Genomic DNA, 22,074 nt, shown 5'->3' on the forward strand with positions numbered 1-22,074 from the left:
AGAGGACAGTCAGTGGCAGAGGGTCAAGAACCACTGCAATAAGAACGAGCAACCCACGAGTGGCAGGGAACGCCGGGGGACCGTCCAGCACAGCCCCAGAGCATGCCATACCCACGCTATACACACACAAACACCCCACCAGCACACCGCACCCCTCGCACGGGGCACCCGCGCACACCTGCGGGGCCACGCGTGTCCGCGGCGCCGCGTGGGGCAGCGCCTCCCCCGCGCCCCTCTCCGCCCCCCCGGCTCCGCGCGGCCCGGCTCACCGAGCGGGGCAGGTCGCACTGCCCCGTGTCCATCTGCTCCCGCCGGGCCGCGGCGTCGGGCAGGAAACCCCCGAAGACGAAGCAGATCAGCGTCAGGTTGAGTTGCATCCCGCTTCCTCTCGCTCTCCTCTCTCTCTCTCCTTCCCAGATGAGCCTTTTTGGATTTCTAGGATCTCTTTTTTTTTTTTTTTTTTCCCTCCCCCTCCTCCTCCTGCTCTTCCCCCTTTTTCTTTCTTTTTTTTTTTTTTTGGTTGCTTTTTCTTTTTTTTTTTTTTTTTTTTTTTTTTTATTCAAACAAACTTTGCCAGTCCCATCTGCATCTGACAAGTGCAGGGGGAAGGACTGGCCGCCCCCTCCCTCCCATCCTCTCCCCCCTCCCGCCCTTCCCACCCCCACCCCCTCTGGCTCCGGGCTTGTCAGAGGCGCTGGATGCTTTGGGGAGGACGGTTCTCATCGCCAGCCTCCGCCATGCTTTGATTTTGCAGACTGGAGAAGCTCCCTTCCCGCCGCGCCGGTTCGGGAGGAGGTTGGGAGGGGAGGCGGGAATTAGCCAAAATAATAATAATAATAGTGATTAAAAAAAAAAAAAAAAGAAAGAAAATTCAGCACAGCGGCGGCAAAAAGAACTCCCGCGGAGCCCCGGGCCCAGAGGACGCTGCTCGGTGGGGCGGCGGCGCGCACCGCGCCGGGGAGGCCAAACTCGGGCTGCGGCGGAAAGTTTCGCGCAGCCGCCCCGGCCCGCCCGCGCCTCCCGCCGCCGTTTGGCCAGGCCGCCGCCAGGGGGCGATCGCTCCCCAGCGCAGCTGACGGAGGGGCGGTGGCGTCCCGCTCGCCTGCTCAGCACCTGCGTAGCGCTTCCAACGTGGAGTTTCGAGCTTCCCGTCCCGCACGGTGTCACACAGTCACCCACGTGGGGGTCGTCCCGAGAAGGAACGTCTCCTGAGGTTGCTCAAAGCCTTCCGCTGGCTGCCGATTAGGGAGATGACATGTTCTCACAGGCACCGTCTTCCCCCTCCCTCTCAGAACATCGCTGTAGCAGAGGGCACATAGAGGATTTGCTGGCTGCACCCTGCCCCGCTTCTGAGCCATCCTCGCCATCTTGGCCACCTCAGCACATCACAGGGATCAAAGCAAACCCCTCTGAGTGGTTCTGTTCACATCACTAATTACACAACTTCCACTCAGGAGGAAGTTGCAAGACACAGGCTAGTTCTTGCTGGCAGCACAGCCAGGATCTCTCTTTGTAGGCCCCTGCAGCAGGAGCCAGGGCAGGCGATGTGTGGTAGCAACCGTTAGCATGAGGTTACCTCAGCATCTTGTCAGGGCACTAAGCACCACAGAGCAGATGGGATCCCAGCCTTCCCATCACTTCTATGACCGTAAAACTTTCTCAAAACTGTAAAGCTTCATGCTATTTGGAGAAGAATCAAAGCTATCAGGCTTTCTTGGTGAAATATTAATTGCTAGTGCCAGGCAAGATCCTGGGCTCTAGAAGCTTTCCTGGCCATGGCAAAGAAGTATTTCCAAGTGCTTCCCTGAGGGTGGAAAAGGGGATAGAAGGTGGCAAGGTTGCAAAGTGCATGGATGACAGGGCAGTGCTGGTGGCCTGGTGGGGGGGGGGGGGACCCACCTAGTAGGTGATATGACTGGCATGAAAAAGATGCCCAAAAGATGCTCTGAAAGACACCATCAGGCCTTCAGTCACGGACACACGTGCTGTGAGGCAGGGTGACTACTGTCACCAGTGGCATACATATCAAAGCACCCAGAGCAAGAATAAACAAATATCTTTGGCTCTGTGCTCATCTTCCATTAGCCAAAAGGCAGGTGTGGTTGGGGGGAGGGGGACATAGCCGTTTTTCCAGCCGTTTCCCTGAACTCAACCCTGATGTTGCAAGAGCTGCCTAGCTGTGAAAACACAGCCTCGCCTTGATTTATGCTACTTGTGGGTAAGATGACTAAGAGAAAGGGGAAAGAAAAAAAAAAAAAAGAGCAGAACAGGACCAGAAATCCCAATGGGAACTCAGTGTGGGTGTGTACCAATTTGGTGGGACAGTCAGGTTGGGGAAACTCCAGCCAGAGCTGCGAGTGGTTAGGAAGAAGAGACCACAAACCACATGATACATATCATGATGTGCCACTTAAGATTCAAAGCATGCCACAGCATTTTTGAACATTACTCTTAGGTACCAGGAAAAAGAAATTAATTCTTTTGTGTAATTGTAACAATTTTTTTCTCCTTCAGATGAGTTCCATATGTCCTCATGATTTTTTTCCTTTAAGCACAGCAGTTTAGAACAAATCTTAAGTAACATTTAGCCTGCTCCTAAAGTAAATATTTACAAAAACATTACATAATGGCTCTGATCATTGGAAAATGTATATTGCTGCCTACCTGCTACTGTTTTGTTCCTATCAGGAATAATAGAGAAGCTTTATCACAATCCCCAAGGCCATAAAAGCAGTATAACAATGTGATTAGCAGTAATCAGATGGGAAATACTATTAAAAGCTTTGAAGAGATAGGAGGGATAAATGGCAAAGGGAAGGTTACATTATTTTGTTTTTACAAATTTCCAGAAATCTAGTGGGGAAATAGGCTTTTAATCTTACAAAAGCTATATTTTTTTTTTTTTTGGAAGCATAATAGTGTTGTCTGATATTTATGTCATGCATCATCCTCAAAGAGCTTTCCTAAATAAATATTAATCATTTCAGCAACCACTTAAAGGCAACCACTTCAGGGGTGCAGCAAGGCAGTAACTTAACGAGTAAGTTGTAGTAAGTCAGGAAGTGAGGACAGCCAGATTCAGTAAGAAGCCCATGTGGGTACAAAAAATACTCGTGGAAGCTTTAACAATATCTTTAATCAGGCAGAGCAAAACCCCATGGAATAGAAGGCATATTTATTTGTTAGTGAGAAACTGGCATTGGAACTTGTAACTATGGTGCCTGTGGTGAGTTTCCAGCAGGTAAGAGGTACTAGCTCTTGGAGGAAACAGTTATGAAGGATCAGTAACTACATGCAGGAAAGTGTAATTTTTATTTTTTATTTTTTTAATAAATCAGAACATGCTCCTTACAGGGCTAACTACCCTTTTGTCTCTTCTCTCACCTTTACTCCCAGGTGAAATTCTGTTGGCTTGTGTGGTATCTGTATTTCTATCATGCTGTACTTTCTTTTGAAATATTTCAAAGAGCTTTCTGGATTTTAAACTCTGTATTTCTTACACTTTTTTTTTTTTAATTAAGGACTCTGAACCACACATTCTCCCAGAAATTGTGCTGTGACAAAACTGGAAGTCTGAGCTCAGCTTTTCCTTTGTCCTTTCTCTACAAGCAAAGCTGAAGGTGTCTTTTGCCATCTCTGGTGGGAGCAGAGAATCCCTCTTTTCATATGCTGTGGATCACCGAATAAATTTGGGTTAAAGGATGTAATGAGCAATGTCATCCAAATGGCCTTGCTCAAAGAAAGGTTAGACTCTGTATCTGATCAGGTTGCTCAGATACAAGTAAGAGCCCTAATTGGATTTATGCCTTATGCACAGTGGCATAATATGTAGCTGTCCTGAACTCATAAGTTAACAAGCCCAAAACATTTGCACTGCTAGCTGTCATACCATCACCTGCTGTGTGCCATGACACCTGTGCTGTGATCTAGCAGTGCATCTAGCAGGTACAGATACTCCTGAAGACCGATTTTGATGTTAGCAGTTGTATTCATCACTGCTCAATCATGTAATTCATGATTCAAAACACACAGTTGTCAGAGGAACAAGCCTCTGCTTAAGGCTGTCAGACTGAAACTGCTCAATTATCATAGCTGCGTTAACATGTTTTACATCTTTTGTTTGTATTGCAACCAATATGATGTATGACATAGTATTCTTCTCAGTCTTATGTGTTCCTTGCCTGTTTGTCCTCATGTGTCCAACTCAGCATCTGTTTCTGGAACTCTGAGACAAAAAAACAATCTAATTCTTGAAGAAAATCCCCCTCGATCCTAACATCCTCCCATCTGAGGGCCAGGTATGAATTTTGCAGACCAACTAGTACTAATGGCCTGTATTACATTTTGCAAAGTCTCACCTTGTGCTTTGGCCCCTGCAATGACAGACCACATCCTGTCTGAGACTAGGCGTGTAAATACACTAAAGAAAACCTTCCCCAGCATTAGATGCTGCTGTGCATTCTCCCTCTGTATAAAGTTTAGTCTGTGCTGGTGTATGTATATAATGCAAGCATTACACGTGCATTCACCTAGGAAAGAATATATTGTGTATTTATTTATATATATATATTAGTGTGTTTATATACAAATATATATATATACACACATACACAGAACAATGCTATAGGTGAGTGCTATTAACACTTTCCTAAATGCTTTCCAGCTTTTGTTTTCTCATTGTCTGAAAGATATTCTGGATTTGGGCCAGCAGGGGCAGAAAGAACCTGCCCTGCTGTTCTTCTACGACAAGTATGGTGAATCCTGGCTTTTTGAGACCTTCCATCTGCAACTTGAGCCCTTGCATTAGTGTCCCACCCCTTAAACTTATTAAATCGTAGAGATGGTGAAAGAAACGTCCAAAAGCAACTCATCTACCCAAGCAGGAGTAAGCTCCCTGCTGTGTAGCAAAAACTGTGCTAAAGGAACAGCTAGAATAGATCTTTTTCCTTGAGGCCTACTAAGCTGAGATTTCTTCCTGTTCAGCATAGTTCAATGTGCAGTTCCAGAAGTTCTACTTAATTTCATAAACAGTTTGAATTCTTTTTTTGGAGAAAAACGAGAGTTCAGCTGCTCCAGAGTCCTTTAATGTTGCTAAAGAGTTGAACCTTAATTTTGTTTTTCTGGTTTCCAGATTGCCATCACTTTCTACAGCCTTGATACAATTTTATGTTTCTTAGTGTGTATTGGTGAGAAGTCTGAGAGAAGTTTCATTAGCAGAGACGATTCTTCATTATAAAAAAGATAAACCAGCCTTCCAAGACAGAATCTTCCTTCTAAGCGCTACGTGTGACTTTAATTCTTTTAACCCAGGGCAGAATAACCCAAGAAATTGCAATTAACACAGTGTGTGTGACTAAGACAGCTGGTTTACTAACAGCATTCCTGCTGAAGATTCTTCAAACGTGCATTATGTGCATGAAAATGTGATTCTGGTGATTTGGTTTAAAAACTGCTTTTTTTTTTCCTTTTGGAGCTGGTAGAATATGGTGCACTTTCGTTGTATGTGTGCGTATGGGCCTGCTCCTTATTAAACTCTTGGTACTTTTTCCAGTAACCACTTCAGTGCTGTGAGTCAACAGAAAAACACCATCTGTCGACTGGATAAACAAAAGTCTCATTAGCTGGAAGCTTAATAGATCACAAAGTCTCACCAAGTCCATTTTTATTATAATAAATTTCACCATGGAATATTTTCTGACATCACATAGCAAAACTGCCCTAAGTAAATAGCAGCTGCAGCATTTTCTATTATTTATCTTAGTGTTTTGTGAGCTTAACAATAGAAGCTGTCCAGGATCTGAACTTCTCTAATCTCAAAGTGCTGTATGTGTGTCTGTGTGCTTAGTTTAATGTATCTTAAGCAAGTAGGCTTATAAGAGAGCTCATCTAGCCAGATGCAGTTTAAGTCAGTTAGATATCCAACATCCAAACCTGATTTCCATATCACATAAGAGCGGTCACTATGGCTAGAACTCAGAAGTAATTGCCAACCTTATTTGATCCATCTTACGCCTAAACTATTTTCAGATACATTTTCCATAAACTTACATATTTAGGAAATGTTATACATCACATATACCTAATGTATGTGCACATATATATTTGCATTCTAATACCATATATAGTATAGTAGATGTAGCTACTGTAACACAATAGAAGGCATAATAAAGTGGCAGAGTAATAAAGCCTTAAGCTACAGACAGTAAGGATAGGCTCAGATAGAGTAGCAAATGACAAAGAAACAAAGGAAAAACTCTGCTTACCCCCAGAAGACTCCAGAGAGATACCCTTACCTCCCTTGCCAACCCTTAAATGAGGTGTGGAAAGGGCTGGATCCTGGCTCCACCCCTTCTAGTCACTCAGCTGCATTGCATGCACCTGAGCTTCCCTGGGTTGGCCCTGTCTTCTCACCAGGTGCTACATCACTGCTTCAAGCTGTGACCTAGCATTTCCACTATAGCTGTATATTATACATAATACTATATTATTTTGTACATTGATATTTCCCATGTTGGAGATTTAAAGCATCAGCAATAATAGCTTGGGTCTTTCCTTTCTGTTCTGTTCCAATTTTCCTGAGCAGAAGATGGGGCCTACTGTCAGATCCTAGGAATATTCTTCCAATAATGGCCACTTTCCCATTCCTAAACTATGGCATTCCTCAGGGATGGTCTAGTTGATCTCCCCATAAGGTGATTGGACTCTTCAGCCACCAAGTTTCACTAAGGTGCTCTCTTATCTTCAGAGAAGGGTCATTCAGACTCCCTGCTATTTCAGAACAAACACTGGCAATGTTTCCAAGAGTATATTTGAGTCCAAGATCCATCCTGCGTGAGACTGTGGTTAAGATTGTACCAATTCACATGATAGCACAGAAGAAACAATCCTGCCTGGCTGCCTCCTGCGTGGCCACCAGATGCCTTTTTGGATCTATCATCCGCATACTGTGTTTTAGTAACTGTCCAGAACAATGTATGCTCTTGCTCCCTGCATCTGTATGCAAACCTTCCATACAATCCAAAGCCCACTAAAAACAGTAAATATTAAATTTGCCTAAGAAGTTAAAAAATGAGAGATCACAAGACCAAGGAGAACTCCTGGGTGTGGTGACAGTCCCTGAGACTGCTAGTTTGTGCCAGCATGGCAGCAATGCTTTTGCAGGATTGCCACAGAAATGGTTTTCTTTCTAGGTCTAAATCACAGCCTGTGGCAGTGTTTCCTGATAAATGGGCTGCTGGAGCCACTGTGTTATCCTCTTTGTACATAGTCATCTAGACCACCTGCTGTCTCCTGGTGTTTAGAAGGCAGTCCTACCCGTCTCCATGCTGTATCCCTCATGCTTTCCCACAGGAGAAAATGGCAGAGAGCTTTTCAATACCTGTATTATTCTTGTAACACTCCCAGTTCTCTGTCCAAATCCCTGAACATAACTTTGCCCTATCTTTGTGAAGCTTCAGGTAAGGAGCAGGATGTGTATCTGTTATACATCCACTCAAATCGCATGGCAAAGTTGTCTTAAGTATTTCTTCCACCTGGAGACAACTTCTGGTTTGATTAAAACATGTAAATGTATTTAATCATGAGAAAGAAGCAGATCATAGTAGTCTTCTGTGTTTTTTTTTTCCTCCTGCATAAGTCAAAGTGGCTTATATATGTGAGATCCAGCTGTGCTTGCTCACATCTCTGATACTCAGACTGTACTTTGAAGCTACTTCTGCCCTGAAATCACACTGTGTATATCCATTACAAGCTGTAGGGAAGAATTAATCAAATAAAACCTGCTGCTATACTAAAGCATGTCACAACTTACCTATCTCTTCTTACATATCTTACGGTTACTGCAGAATTGTAAAGTCCCTTTTTTGTTCCTTTGAAACAAATTTACAATAGCCCCAGTAATTCCTCTGCACTTGAGAAGAAGTAAACCTTTTCCACTAAGGGTACAAAGGGGTCCTCTGCTAAGCTCTGTCCTTATGGTTAGCAAACATTAGCTGTGAACTGGAAGTTAGCTGGGTCACCTTTTGTCTGTGTGCTAGAGGGGTACCAATATCTGTTCATCTCAGATGCTACAATTTTAAGATCTTTTTTTAAATTGCAGTAGTTTTTCCAAACATTTTCAGCACACAAAGAGAAAACAATGTCGGTGTTTTGAAAGTGTATTTACAGTGTATTGTTGGTCTCCATTTATGTCAATCTTGTTCAGCTTGCCTGCATGAGAAGTTAGGCTAGTTTCTCCCAGTGTTTACTTTGGTCCTCTGGAAAGCACAAGGAAGCAGGAGGGGAAAAAGAACAGATCAAGAAAAGTATTACAAGTTGACAAGAGGAATAAGTTCTTCCCACTTTTTCAGAAACTAACTTGATTTTCATATGCAAGCAGACCTTGCAGGCAATGTAAAAGCTGAGCTTTGCTTTCTGAGCACATCTTTTTATTGAATCTCTACCTATCATTGCCTAGCCCTGGTGCGTAGCCCTGTGATGTTAGTTTCTCTATAAACACAAAACACAAGAAATGATTGTGTGTGTATTTTTGTCAAAATCAAAGAAATATAGCCACAATAATCAGAAAAGTTTTCAGTGTGAAGTAAAAGAAGAGCCTTTTCAGAAGCAAGAAGTTATGACTATTTAAATTTCACTAGGATGATGTTCATTGGGATCATCAGTCATACTTTTTTCTGTTTCTACTAACTTACACATGCACACAAAAAATGCCTTTCACGGATGAAAAATATCTTGCTTATTCACAAGCCCGTAGAAATAAACATTATTTTATATATATGTACTGCTAGCAGCGAGGATTTTATTTTTCAAGCAATGTGCCAAGTTTTCATTAGTCAAAGTGTGAAAAATCCCATTTGCTCTGTTTTGGAGAGTTCATACTGCAAGCATTTAGAGAGTAATTTACTGATCTTTCAATCAGTGAAGAAAGGATCACCCTGGGAGTTGGCCAGCCAAGTGGGGCTCAAGGGTTGTGCTTTTAATCCTCAGCTTCTTAACCCTCCCTTTGCTTGACTTTGGGCAAACTGCTTCATTTGTCCACATCTTGAGTGTCCACAGACAAGGATTAGGCTTACCAGTCATTAATTTGTTCAGGAGTATAAAGTTAATATATATCAGATGCTAATATAATACAGAAATAGCCGTTGATCAGACTCTTCAAGCTTGCCATCTAGATAAATGGAGGCAATCCATGGTCTGAATATAGGTTTTGAACAGGCTCCAGAGCACAACCAGGGCGAATCTTTGGTTTCAGTCTACACCATCACGTGAAACTAAGAAGATATTTCTGTGTACTTAGATCTCTTTCTGTTTGGATTCCAGGTCTTTTTCATCCCAAGCCTACTTCGTTTGAGAGGTGATAAAGAAAGAAAAGCACTGCAGTGCGCTCGCTGAAGAGGCCACTTAGGAGGCAATAAAGAATCATGGGGTAAGTAGAGCTATCCAGGGACTGGCTTTAGTTTGATAGATTTAACTCCATGAAGTTGTGTAGAGGTACCATGAGTATGTAAACAGAACATGAGCATGAGGTGTTGTTCATACCTACGCTGGGGACTTCTTTCCCATATTCCTCTGTGTAAAACAAGAAAAGCATAAAAGCCAACATGAGTAAGATCAAACCCTCTGCTTATTCAGACATAAAATATTCCCTGAATCCCCAGAGTTACATGAGCTAGACCTAGGAGACTGCTTTCTTTCTCAGAAATGATGTTGCCAAGTTCTGGACAGAATTTACAGAACAAATCTCTTGGTATCGTAATTCATTGCAAAGGAGACCTAAGTTTATCAGCTGTATTATAGATGATGGAGCCTTATATCAATTCTTTACATGTCCTTTTTGGCTTTTTTTTTTGTGTGCGTGTGCGTGTTCCTTCTCTGTCCTCATCAAGGTGCCTAATGAAAGACTTAAATCCATTTTCACCCTCTTTAGAGGCACCAACAATAAAGCAAATGAAATATTATTCTTTCTGAGTAGTAAATTTACAGCAAGCAATAACAAATCCATGAGAATTTGTATGGCCTTTTGCCAAAGAAACCAAGGATTTGAATCTGTGTACTGAAAAATATATGCATATCTATTCTGGTGTTTAAGGAGCTGTGGGGAATGCATTTTTTTAAGGGAAAAGAGAGAAAAATAGAAAAAATCACCTACAACCCTCCTTTTAAAATCTGAAAGTCACCAGAAGGTTCAATCTTTATGAAAACTTTCTAATGCCTTTATCTTTCTCTTTAGCTAAATGAGGTAATGAAGGTATGACAAGAATGAAAGCTTTATACCATCAAGCAGGCAAGATTCCTAGTGTTCATGGGACAGTGTGACCCAAAGCTCAGTGTCAGTGCTGAGATAAGTACTACAACCCTTACCAGATCCTCTCCTGAAGGAGCCACGGAGGATGGTGAGATATTTCCTTCTTTTGAACTGCGGCAACATGTATCAGCACTCATGAAACTAAACTGCAGCTGGTCTCTTGCAGATTGCTCATTTTCTTTTGATAGTTGTCATCTTGCTGCCCAAAATGCAATGTGTTCTCCTTTCAGTAAGCTGCATGTTCACCAGCTAACTGTTCCATTGGGTTTAGTTTACCCCTCCTATTTTTCCTTGTTTACTTTTCTTGTGCCTTGGTCATATTCACAGAAGAATAAATGAGATACCAATATCAAACCAACCCAGAGCCCACTGAGATTTCCTTCTCTAGACTTGAATCCATGTTCTGAGAAGCCTCTGCAGTCTTTTTTTTCCTTATATTTTCCAGGCAGCTCTGGTCTGCATGGCTCAGTGGGTACAGGAACCTACCAGATCTCTAAATGGGCACAGTTGTGGATCATGTCTTTTACTAAGCTTGCTCTGATATTTTTGGTAAATTCTCGCGATGTCCTCTCCAATTCTCATTTGGCTATGCATGTGGAAGTCTTCACATGTATCTGCAGTCAAATGCTAGCCACATTTTCAATCAACACGATTCATTTTTTAAATTATGGCTGTGAGAGCTTTTCAGGCTGTGCTGACAAGCCCGGTATTTAAAAGAAAAAATAAAAAAATAAAAAGCCTCAGACCAGTGTGTTTTGGGGAGGAGAGAGAAAGTGACATCCATTCTGGGAAGGAAGAAGCAAGAATACCTAGATCTGGCACCCTGGCCTGTGTTTGCTCCAATGATGCATCGCCATGTGCTCTTTGGTAACACTGCCCTTTCCGTGCCACATGTGGATCGCCAGATGAGGAAGCTTGGCCCAAAATAAAAGCCAGGCTGCTTTTCATCTCTGGGATTTGTTTGTGCCAAACGAACAAAGTGACTTCTTTGTGGCTGTTTGCATTTGTCGTTCCAAGTTGTCTGAGCACGAGGTTATAAATACGCACCAGGGTTTGATAGCCTCAATATGTCCAGTCGGACAAGCCTTGCGTGCTGGCAAGAGAAGGATTTGGCTTGCCTTAATTATTTTTGTTTTAATAGTTTTTAAAATGTTTGATATAAATCAAAGATACTGTAAATAAAACTCATGAGGATGGGGTTCCTCCCTTAGCCATTTTGTAGATTGGGTTTCTGACCTGTGATTATTGGCGAACTTTCTGTTTCATATTTGTATTCTTTGCAGTCATGTATGTAAAGGGATGCTGTCAAGTTAGGTATGTAATTTAATGTCAATGACATTCTTAGATTGTTTTTCGTACGGAAATGAAATGATGTCAATATTCTATTTACTTACCTCCTCTTTGAGGAGATGCAAAGTATGAGAGGAACGTGAGACGCCGAGTTGTTCTGAGCTGTGCCTTAGGACTGCTAATAGCCAAGGCTGCTGCCCTGGGCTGGTGACAAGAAGGCCCATTAATCAGCAGTGACTGAGCAGTCTGGGGTAAATCCTGAGCCTTGGGGACTGTTAGCCAAATCCTGACTGCTTCATTTGGGAATGTTCAACCTACTCGACTTGATTTTTTTCTGAGCTCACCCTCAGCCCCCACCGCTGAAAAGTAATACTGGTGAAAAGTGCCTCATTGGGAATATAATTTTATGGAAAACATTTTATTTTTGTATCCAAATCTTCCAGTCAGTGTAGGGTTTTCCATTTGCTTTTAGCAAAGGCTATTTTTCACTATTTTTCTTGTCCAAAATTCTTATTAAGAACTGAATGCTTTTACCAAAAATGGGCATCTTTTCCTTCTCCTTCACCCCCTTCTCCATACACAACATCCCTCAGACCCCTGAAAACTATCTAATTGAAAGAAAGCACATTTCTGTTAAAAATTTCCCATGGAAATTATTTTGTTGTGGTTAATGTCTGTTCTGTCTCTCTTCTGTCTGGAGCTGGAAGAAAATTCCTCAAAATCATTATCAGCCAGTGCATCTCTATAGCCTGAGTGAACTTCTAAACATCTCATTTATTCCTTAATGGAACAATCCAGAAACCATAACCGTGGTCTCTGGCTTATTTGTAATTTGTATACTGAAATAGATATTTGAAGTGTCACTTGGAAATCAAAAATTGGTCAAAGATCTCAAAACTTTTAAGACTTGTGCCAAAGAAAATGCACTTACTGGTTGCAGCAATATGCTGTGCATTGTATGTATACATATGCCCTTATATGTGTGTGTGTGTGTATCTAGTAAGTGCATACAGTTGGAAGTGAAAAAGCATGGGATTCGTATGCTGAATTTTAGCGTTTCTCTGTATTAAGCTTCATCCTGAGAGCAGTGACCATCCTAGGCAGGAGACAAATGGGCCCAGGACTGTTTTATGCAGTGTATGTTTCTTTTTTTGCATCCTCGTGCAAAAAGAAACTGTAGTGCCCTGTACATGTATGATAGAACAGGAAGATGCATGCTGTATCTGTGTGGGCTGAAATGGGCAGATTCAACCTGCTGCAGACTTTCTAATGTAGTGTGAATGAGTACTTATAGAGCCTGGTCCACATGTGAAAATAGATGCTTGGATATGTGTCCCTTTGCAAATGCAGTCTGTAGCAATGGGTTTCTTTCTTGCAATTATTCCTCCGTGTGTAAGTTAGGAGGCATATAATATAAATTGAATCCTAATTTTTTCTTTGAAGCTATTAACACCCACCCACATGCAACAGGAAACAGACTTCAATTTTAATTAGTACCAACACATTGAAAATTCACCCTATATTTGCCTTCAAGTGCAGCAAAGCAGCTTCAAAGCTAAAAGCTTCTTCACTTTCTAAGTAATAATGAGGTATTAATGAGGCAATTAGGGGCTTGTAAACATGGTGTCAAAGAGATATGAACTAATCACCAGCAACAGGAAAAAGACAGATCTCTCTGACTTCAGTGCTCTGCACTCTCCCTAGCCCCCTGAGGCATTCTATGCTTGTAAACTAATCCGCAAAAATGTTCTAGATTAATTCAAAACACTATCCTCCTTTTAATTCCCTGACTGTCTTCAGGCTTGTTTCTGAATAGATGCTCTGTGTGAAGGCTTTTAAATAGGCACTTTTGTTATTGCAATAAAACCCAGATTGAAGTTCTCTTGCGCTAAGCTGTCAATTTATATTTGGCTCCCTTCTTAGATCCATATGAAATATTTCTAAATCATTTGTTAGAATATTTCTGCCAGTTTATTTCCTTTTAGGCTATATAAATAAATTTTAAAAAAGAAGCAAAACATAATTTAATTAGAACCGACAAACACCATTTTTTTTTTCTTGAAAATGTTAGCATTGAAATTAAATACACCGGTTACATCCTGGAGAGATGCAGATGAGGCAGGGACAGTCATTTCCCCTCGCAGATTTTTTAGCTGGAACGTTGGACCAGGATTCTCAAGATCAGGGTTCTGATCGCACTAATTTGCTGTGTGATTTTATGAGAGTCACTTTTATGACTCTCATTTCCTTGTAGCAGTACAGCTCAGATTCGGTCTAACGAGTGCCTCACATCAACCTGACACGCTGCTTTCTGTTGCTGAAGTGAAAGTCACAGCTGATTTATCCAAAGTAAGGCATTAAATGTGGTCCCGCCTTCATGACGCATTTTGAAGTTGTTCCTATTAGAAAATGTCTTTCCAAATAAGCCTTTCTTCTTTTTTAAGTGAAAGAGGAGAAAAAGAACTATGGGAAAAATGTCTCGGGTATTGACAGGACTCCAGGAGGTGAGGCTTCAGGAAGAGCACTTCCTAAGCTGGGAGCAAACATCTCTTTACACAATCTCAGATGTGTAAGCTTCGAACCTTCATGTGAAGGCTGAAGTTCTGACCTTCCTCTTTCCTTTGAATTATCTCCACAGATGGTATTGCTTCATGACCAAAAGTACTACTGATTTGAGGGAGGATTTTTGGATATGACCTGTTGTCTCCTGGAGATTGGGGTGAAACTCCATATCCTTTCTCTGCATGATCTCATTACAGTCATCTCTCTAGGGGTGAAAAGTGAGTTCACTAAACCAGCTTATTGTGAAAAAATATTTTGAAACATAACACATTGTGGTTTGATCCTGCATTCTCACAGGTATATGCTGGAAATCACTTGATTTAAGTCAGTAACATGTGTGTTAAGCTCTCAGAAGTGAAAACAGAACGGAGGCCCTCATAGTTTTTCCTACATCAGGAATTTGATCTAATCCACAGGAACACAAGTTCAACAGTCCAGGACTTTGCCTGATGGTGTGCAATTGATTATAACTCTGGAGTTCACCCTCGATAGACCAGTTAAAGTGGTCTCCAAAATTCTCTGACAGTGATGCTTATATAGATGGTGGTGGTGAAATCACATCTGCCAATGTGAAAGCCAGAGCCTCTCCAGAAGTTCAGCTTATTGTCTGAATCTTCTGCAGTGTTTTATTCTGGATATGAAATACCTCTCACAGGATCTGGTTATGAATGCTTTACGTGTTGCAGTAGAGATTCCAGAGTATTCAATACTATTACAAATCGCTCACTTTTAGACATTAGATAGCAGAATTTCATCAGATATCTCCCTCATGTAAAGCAGATTTGGAAAAAAACAGTCTTTATTAAAACTTCTAAGTGGTGAAGAATCAGCTACACCCTATGTTCCTGTGCAAACTAATGATGACTCTCCCTCACTACTCACACTGGGAAAGCTTTTGCCTGTATTTAAATATAACCGATTCCTTTTTTTTTTTTTTTCTGGAGATGAGCTTTTGTTACGGCATCACTGTCAAAGCAAAGGAGCTCTTGGGTATCCCATTGTGTTTGTGGTGGCAGGCTTTGGGGAAGATACCACCTATTCCATGCAGCATGTAAATTCTCAAACCACAAGCACGTACACTCCTGGCTTTCACCCAGACCTTTGTGCCTGGGAGCCCACAGCCATGTGATGATTTTGGTGTGTGGCTTGTGGGGCTAGGAATGTTGACACGTGTGAAGATTTTTCTAGTTCTCATTAAGGAAACACACATAGGCCGATGTCGCGACCTTTCCAATATTTTTTTCCCATGCAAAAAAGCCAGAATCTTTGACTATGCTAGAAAGAGACCACAGCTACAGGTATCAGCTGCAAACACATCATGCATGTTTACTTCCAATCAAAATCCCTAAAGCCTCTGTCTCCTTCTGGGAGTTTAGAAGCATTTGGGACTGGTTACCCTAACTGCAGCTGGCCAAGGAATCTCGTTTGGCCCAAAGAGTCCCATAGAGGAGGAGAGCCCTGCTGTCCTGAATGAAGCAGAGACCAAGGTGTGGGAGAGGGGCAGTAAGAGCATCCTCATTTCCACGTGTGAGATGCAACAGACCTGCCTTGTTAGCTCAGAGGTCTCCAATGCTTGAGACATTACCTTCCCTTCACCTCTTTCCTTCCTCTTCCCTCGTGTTAATCCTATATAACTCTCTCTGCTTTTTCCGTATTGGTGGGGATCTTAAAGACCCCTACAGTTCTGCTGGGCCTCTCCTGTTTGTGTGCAATAACACAGGATGGCTGGACCATTAACACCTTCTCTGAGCACAGCATGTTGGAGTTGCAACACTTTCCTGCCTAGGCTCTCTTGCCAAAGGGTATTATGTATACATGCTCAATTCTTCTTTAAAAATCCCAGATAGAGTTTTCTTTTCCTTGAATTTTGCCTGTGTTTTTGCCATCGATATCCATGGGATTTTTACTTTGTCATTCCTCAATAGAGACTGGGGTTGGTTTTAAATATTGCTTTCCTTCCCTCCTCCCCCCAACACCTTGTGGTTTGTGTAAGGCTGGTGACCTAGAAGAGGAACCATCAAAGCTCAGAATCTGTTTTCATTTGGTTGGATACAGAACTTCTACCTCTTCCCATACATCAGGAAAGTGATACAAGTCACAGGCTAGGATAGACAAAAAGCATTTGTAATGTAGCACTAGCAAGAGAAAGCAGATGCCGTGAGCAGTCTTGTGAGCTGAGGAGATGATAAACCCAGAAAGAGATTGAAATTTTGCTGGTGGTCTCAGGAGTGGCAACATAGCCTGTGGTTGAAAGTCGGTGTGTGCAATGTTTCTTGGTGCCTGTGAGTGGCAGATCCCAACAAGGTGAATCTACCTGTACAGGTGAAGCTAGTAACCCTCCAGCTGAACCAGGGCCTGCCCTGTGTCCTGCAGGCTGCTTTCGAGCTACAGACTGTGTGCTGGTAGTCTGGGAGGTTAACAACAAGTCTAAGTGCAGAGCATCATCTTTTGCAGGTGATGAGTCTCTTGAGGATGATTTTCTGAGGCTCCAGAAAGAAACAACCAGGCTGCCCTCTTAAGCAGCAGAGTTAAGAGCTTTGTTCAGTCTTTAACACAAGCTTCCCACATAGCTATGCTTTGCAGTTTCTGTACTGCAGTTCCCTGGCATGGGAACGGGTTAACAGTCTGTTTAAGCTGGTCTTTTTAGACTACAAGCTTTGTGTATGCATATGCTGCGAGAGATTTGTCAGAGCGTTTCCTGGAATGGGGTGCTGATTAGCCAGAGCCTCTTGAGAGCTCATAATGGTAATCAATGTAATGATTGTAATAACTAACGATAACAAAGTCAAGAACGGCAAGAAAAAGCTTCGGACTACAGTGTTCTTTGATTTCCAGGCTTTTGAAGGGCAACAGAAAAGAATGATTTGGGGACATAATAAGGAGCTCCCTCCCTCTCATAGATTTCCTCCTGGGAAAAATATTTTATTGAGAGAGGGTATGTTAGCCAAAGCAAGACATAAATATTTTACTTATTAGAGCACAGGCTGTTTCTCTTCTCGTTGGCTCCACTGCCAAGGCTTGACTCAGACAGAAATTTGCAGTGTCCATTTCTGCACTGTGTGGTGGAGGAGTTGGGGGGCATGGAGACTCAGGCCATGGGTTGAGAGCCTGCCAAAAAAGAAAGAAAAAAACCTTCTTAGAGCAATTGTCTTGCTCATAAAATGTGACATTTGTATGGCAGCCGCCAAGTTCCCGTCTTTGTCTTCATAAACAGGGCTTTGAAGCAAAGATGTGGAAAGCCCAGAGTAGATTGAATTGGGCAAATGAACCAGGTCTCAGCAGCTGGCTTAACAACAAAACCAGTTTCACTGTGACGGGAGAACATGTATTGCCTCCTTTCCAGTACACACCACCCTGTGTGAATTCTCTGATATCTAACAGCATTGCAGTTGCACATGCTTTCTTTCCCTGGGAGAGCCAATAAGATGTGATTCTCTTCAGCCTCTTTTCACATTGGAGGAAAGTAGCATCACTGAGCTCTCCATCTTCTTTGTGCTTCTGTGAATGTGGAAGCTTCAGACAAGAGATGGACAGGATGACTGAGATGCTGAGACAGCCTGGTATCATGCAATGGTTAAAATCATAGGTTGATTTCCCTCCTACTAAGTTGCTTGATCACTTTAATAACTTTAAATCTGTCAAGGTAAATAAACATTCATTTATAGTTCTTACATTACAGCTTGTGAGAAGTGGCAAGGGACATTTGCTAGAAGCACAGTTGTCTTTCTTTCTTATGCTCCCTCCGTAAGCATAAACAAGTGTCTGGTTCTGAGCATGGATGGACCTTTGCTCTGACCTAGGATTATAGCATTTATGCTCTTATACTCAGTTTCTTAAGGATTCTTTCCGCGTTGATAGTTTGTAGCAGATGTCCAGGAAAAAGTGTAAAGACAAGGCAGATGATATAAATACTTCCTCGGGGTGTTCTCTCTTAACCTCTGTAAAATTGTCTTTCAGAAACTTTGAGTGAGAAGTGGTATCTGTTGTGCTTTAATACTCCAGCAATTGACTTTTCTTCCATGCTTTTGTCTTAACTTTTGAGCCCATGTAAATGACTGACACGTGACAGAGAGCTCCATAGCTTAACTGGATTTGCAGATGCATAAAGACCTATCTTCCTTCTCTTGCTCTGAATCCGCCTCCAGCTGACTCCAGCTGATGTCCTGCAGCTCTCAGAACATTGCAAGGTACTGTCTGCCCCTCATTACCCACTTAATGCTCCTTGTAGTTTTAAAGACCTTGAATGTATCTGTCTTCCACCTTCGAGCATTTTAGTCTGTTTAACTGTTTCTCACACAGAATATCTCCAGTCTTTCTCATCCATACCTGTTCCAGCTTCACTATATTCTTTGATCAGTGAAAAGCTGGATCATAACTGCCTGTTTCCCATTGCTGAGCCAAGGATTGTTTGGCATGTAACATCACTTGGAGCAATCCAGGTTTTGTTCCGTGCTCAAATTCCTACTGCTGGGCTGAAAGGGGGCAAAAAAAGGTGATCCAGAACTGGCTGGTTCCTGCTCTGTTCCATCAGGTTAACTCTCCAGCTGCGGTGTCTGGAAAGAGAGCAGGTTCAATTGAATTAGAAGTGGAGAAAGTTTGTTGGTGAGTTGGCAGATGAATTTTGCTTCACACCATGAAAATGGATATGGTAGTAGAAATCATTGTCAGTCAGTGTGCACTCTCTCTAGCTCTATTTGCCAGTAAGAAGATAAAGCAAAAGCCAACTTTGTTCTTGCTTAGTGAACACCTTATGAATCTGCTTAACCACATATTATTCTCAGATCTCTGAATACATTTCAAATTGAACATTTTTGTTGGTGAAAATACTTCAGAGGTGATCAGTTTCTCCTAAGCCCCTGGAAAATACTTTCAAAAAGCTTTTTCCAAATACTAGATTCTGTAGCCCGCTTTCTTCTCACTCAGGGAATTCATTCTGGGCACAAGGGTATCTGCTGGGGGCTTGCAAAGGGTTCTGCTCCAAAAGCTGAGCATGTGTTTTAATGAAACACATGAATAGCTTTAACTACACTGAAGGAAAATGCATTCTGTTAAATAAAGCCATTGCAAGGCAAGCTGCAAAGCTGGAAATGTTGCACTGTCAAGAAGAGACAGTTCCTTTAGTCTTCCCAGGTGAAATCCTACCCTTTTTCTAACTGTATGAAACTGGTGGCAGATTTCCCAGATTGCAAGAGTCCGGGGTTTCACCTATTGTTACTGAGGAATGCAGGGGCTCTAATGGCTGGACAGAGTTAACTCTGATGTCACTCAGGCAGTGCCATTTTTCCCAGTGCTTTCTGCATGCAGGTTTAGGAACTCACTATTTAATTAGAATCTGTCTAGGAGGAGTGCTGGTAATTGCACAAACAAATCCCATGAGTTGCCATTTAATCTACAAGCTCAGTTTTATTTAAATTAGCTGTAAAGTTGGCAATGAGCACAAATGGGGAACCATGAAACGAAAGCTCCTCCAGTGAAAACTATGCCCACAAACGCTTCAGTTTGCTGACTCTCATCAGAGAGCCCAGGGAGGGGGGAAAATAAAACCACAAACAGTGAGATCCAATTATGATTTTTCTCCTTTGTTCTTCTACCGTCTGGAAATGACTGTTTTATGTTCTAGACCTGGATGTGCTATCACATCCAGCTATATAGTCTGTCTGCATTGAGAAAGCACTAAGGTTTCACTGTATGGTACAAAGGTGCTTTCCCATTTCTGTGCCCAGAATTTCTGTGTCCATTCAGTCATAATGACAGATTGTGCTACTTACTTATGTAGAATCAGTTTCAAAACACAGATGAAGCCAGTTCATATTCTCTCCAGATTCCTCCAAAGACCTGAGTCTAACCTCAGCTTATTTGAAGAGGTAGGATCTGAGGGCTTTTCCCCTGTGGCATTTTGTATGTAAAGCCAAACTGAATGCTTAATAAAATGAAAATATTTAGCCCAGTTTATCTGCTCATAACTTCTGGGCAGTCACATGCTGCGTGTCCCTCACCTCAGAGTGAGCCCAGCAATAGACTGCAGTCAGGCTGTACGAGTTCTGTTTAGAACGGACAAGCATTGCTTTAGTCCAGCTTTCAGGAAGTATCTCTGCCTTGCAAATAGCAGGGACAACTTGCTCGCTTGATCAAGCCCTGAACTTGGGCTGCATTAAACCTAGAGTTTTTCAGGTTAAGTAGGATTCAGGTAAACACAAAAGCTAAAAGAGCCGCTTCTCTGGCAGCTTTCAGCCAAATTTTAGTTTGAAGAAAAACTTGTCATCTCCAGGCTTTTTATTTCAAGCCACCAGTCATTCAAGCAGGACTAAATATACTCCCAATTAATATAATAATGTGTATTTTCTGATTTTATGTACAGAGATTTTCATCACTAAATCTAAAATAACAGATGCAGATGGGAGGAAAATGAGGGCACAGAAGTACAATGAATTGTCTGAAGTCACACACCAAATAAGTGTCAGAGCTGGACTCGGGATTTTGGGAAGTGTTTTATCCACCACACAAAGCTCTCTGTTACTGCTGCTGAAGATGATGATAGCGTTCGTGTTAAACAAGTCAAAAAGAACAATCGTCCTATTCAACTTTATACTACAAGCAAATGTGTATTCAAAACAGAGCCAAAGTCTGGCTGTTAATTCCTTGTTCCCAGCCCACTGGATGTTGCTGTGTTATGAAGATGCCTGTATTAATTTCTCCATCAGGAAAAGCAATAAAACCATCCCAATCATCAAAGATGTTGCTATTGCAGTTCCCAAAGCTATTTCCATGATATGACTTCTCCTTTTCCTCTGGAGAGGTCTTGGTGGAACCCATGGAAGTCTTGTGGCATGAACTGGATCAAAGATCTCTGCAAGTGCCTTCCAGTCTACATTATTCTCTGATTTCACAGTTTTTGGATCATCAAATAAGGCTCTGTGGAAGAGGTCCCGCAACAGAATTTGCCTGTTTGGGAATTCTAAAGTCTTCAGGGCCGAGATTTACCTTCCAGCAATATGACTACCAGAAACTGGGCTAGAAACAGTTCACAACACTGGCTTTTTCAGTTTTTTTTTTTTTCTTTTTTCCCCAGAATCCTTTGCAATCATTAGCACTCTTTTTTCGTACTTAATTTGCAGGCTGTTTACACAGTGCAAAAGTGGTGGGTGAGCTCATGTCATTCCCACACCAGGTTTCAGAATGAGAAAGCAGTGTGTTACCTCATGTCCCTGTGGCTTTGACCAAAGCAGCAGTCTCTAACACATGTAAATTCAGATATCCCGTAGTACGGAATGACTAAAAAATGTGGTTTGTGGTGGATTTTCCATGTAGCGTCTCATAAGGATCCATAGGACTGTGGGGACAAAGAACAAAGGGCAGGAGCTGAAAGACAGTTGAAAAATTTTGTCTCTTTCATGTGGCCTCACCTACGAATGAGGATAATGTTGAGAGAAAAATAAAGAAAAACAGAGAATTCTCAGAGTGTTGTTTCTTATGGCTTCCATGATACCTTATCTTTACCAGTACATTAAAGATATCCTGGACTCTAGCACTTTCTCCTTGCTGCATTCCTGTGTAGGAGCTCTGTGATACCCTGACTGCTTTACAAATGAAACACTGCAGGGTTAAGACCCGCCTTGGGGTCATATGGGGAGCTGTCTTGGAGGAGAGAACTAAACAAAGGTCTCCCAAATACCAAAGAGTGTCTTAACCACTTTTGCCTCTCTACTCAGCTTCCTTCAGCACACAGAGTGAATTTGAACTTAATGCTGAGATAGACATATGCATCTCAGAATCTGTGTGAAGTAGGAAAGTAGAGTTCTTTCAGAAGAGTCTTTCCCTGGTGAGTAGTTACTCTTTCAGTCCTGCTGACTTCCAAAAGCCTCTGGTGTCAAGAGTGGCTCAGCCTTGGCCTTTCTCCATAAGCAGTCTCATCAGTCAAG

General features: G+C 42.1%; 1 protein-coding gene and 1 long non-coding RNA gene across 5 annotated transcripts in view; one reads left to right on the forward strand and one right to left on the reverse strand.

The window, feature by feature from the left end:
- The window catches only part of TRABD2B (TraB domain containing 2B), a 259,719-nt gene extending 259,099 nt beyond the window's left edge, over positions 1 to 620 (reverse strand). Inside the window, exon 1 of the mRNA XM_085231346.1 lies at positions 270 to 620. Coding sequence (XP_085087472.1) covers positions 270 to 377 — 108 coding nt within the window. The 5' untranslated portion in view covers positions 378 to 620. The remainder of the gene's footprint in view (positions 1 to 269) is intronic.
- LOC104912455 (uncharacterized) lies at positions 208 to 21,608 on the forward strand. Of its 4 annotated transcripts, none has more exons than XR_014885150.1 (6): positions 208 to 365; positions 9,319 to 9,424; positions 10,229 to 10,391; positions 14,232 to 14,373; positions 18,113 to 18,342; positions 20,514 to 21,608. It is a non-coding gene; the product is annotated as an uncharacterized LOC104912455 (long non-coding RNA). The 4 variants fall into 4 exon arrangements; XR_014885149.1 differs by having other exon boundaries at positions 212 to 365; positions 18,198 to 18,342; XR_014885151.1 differs by lacking the exon at positions 14,232 to 14,373 and having other exon boundaries at positions 209 to 365.
- Positions 21,609 to 22,074: the final 466 nt, after the last annotated feature.

This window comes from Meleagris gallopavo, chromosome 10 (genome assembly GCF_905368555.1).
Source record: "Meleagris gallopavo chromosome 10, MGAL_WU_HG_1.1, whole genome shotgun sequence".
Taxonomy (NCBI): domain Eukaryota; kingdom Metazoa; phylum Chordata; class Aves; order Galliformes; family Phasianidae; genus Meleagris; species Meleagris gallopavo.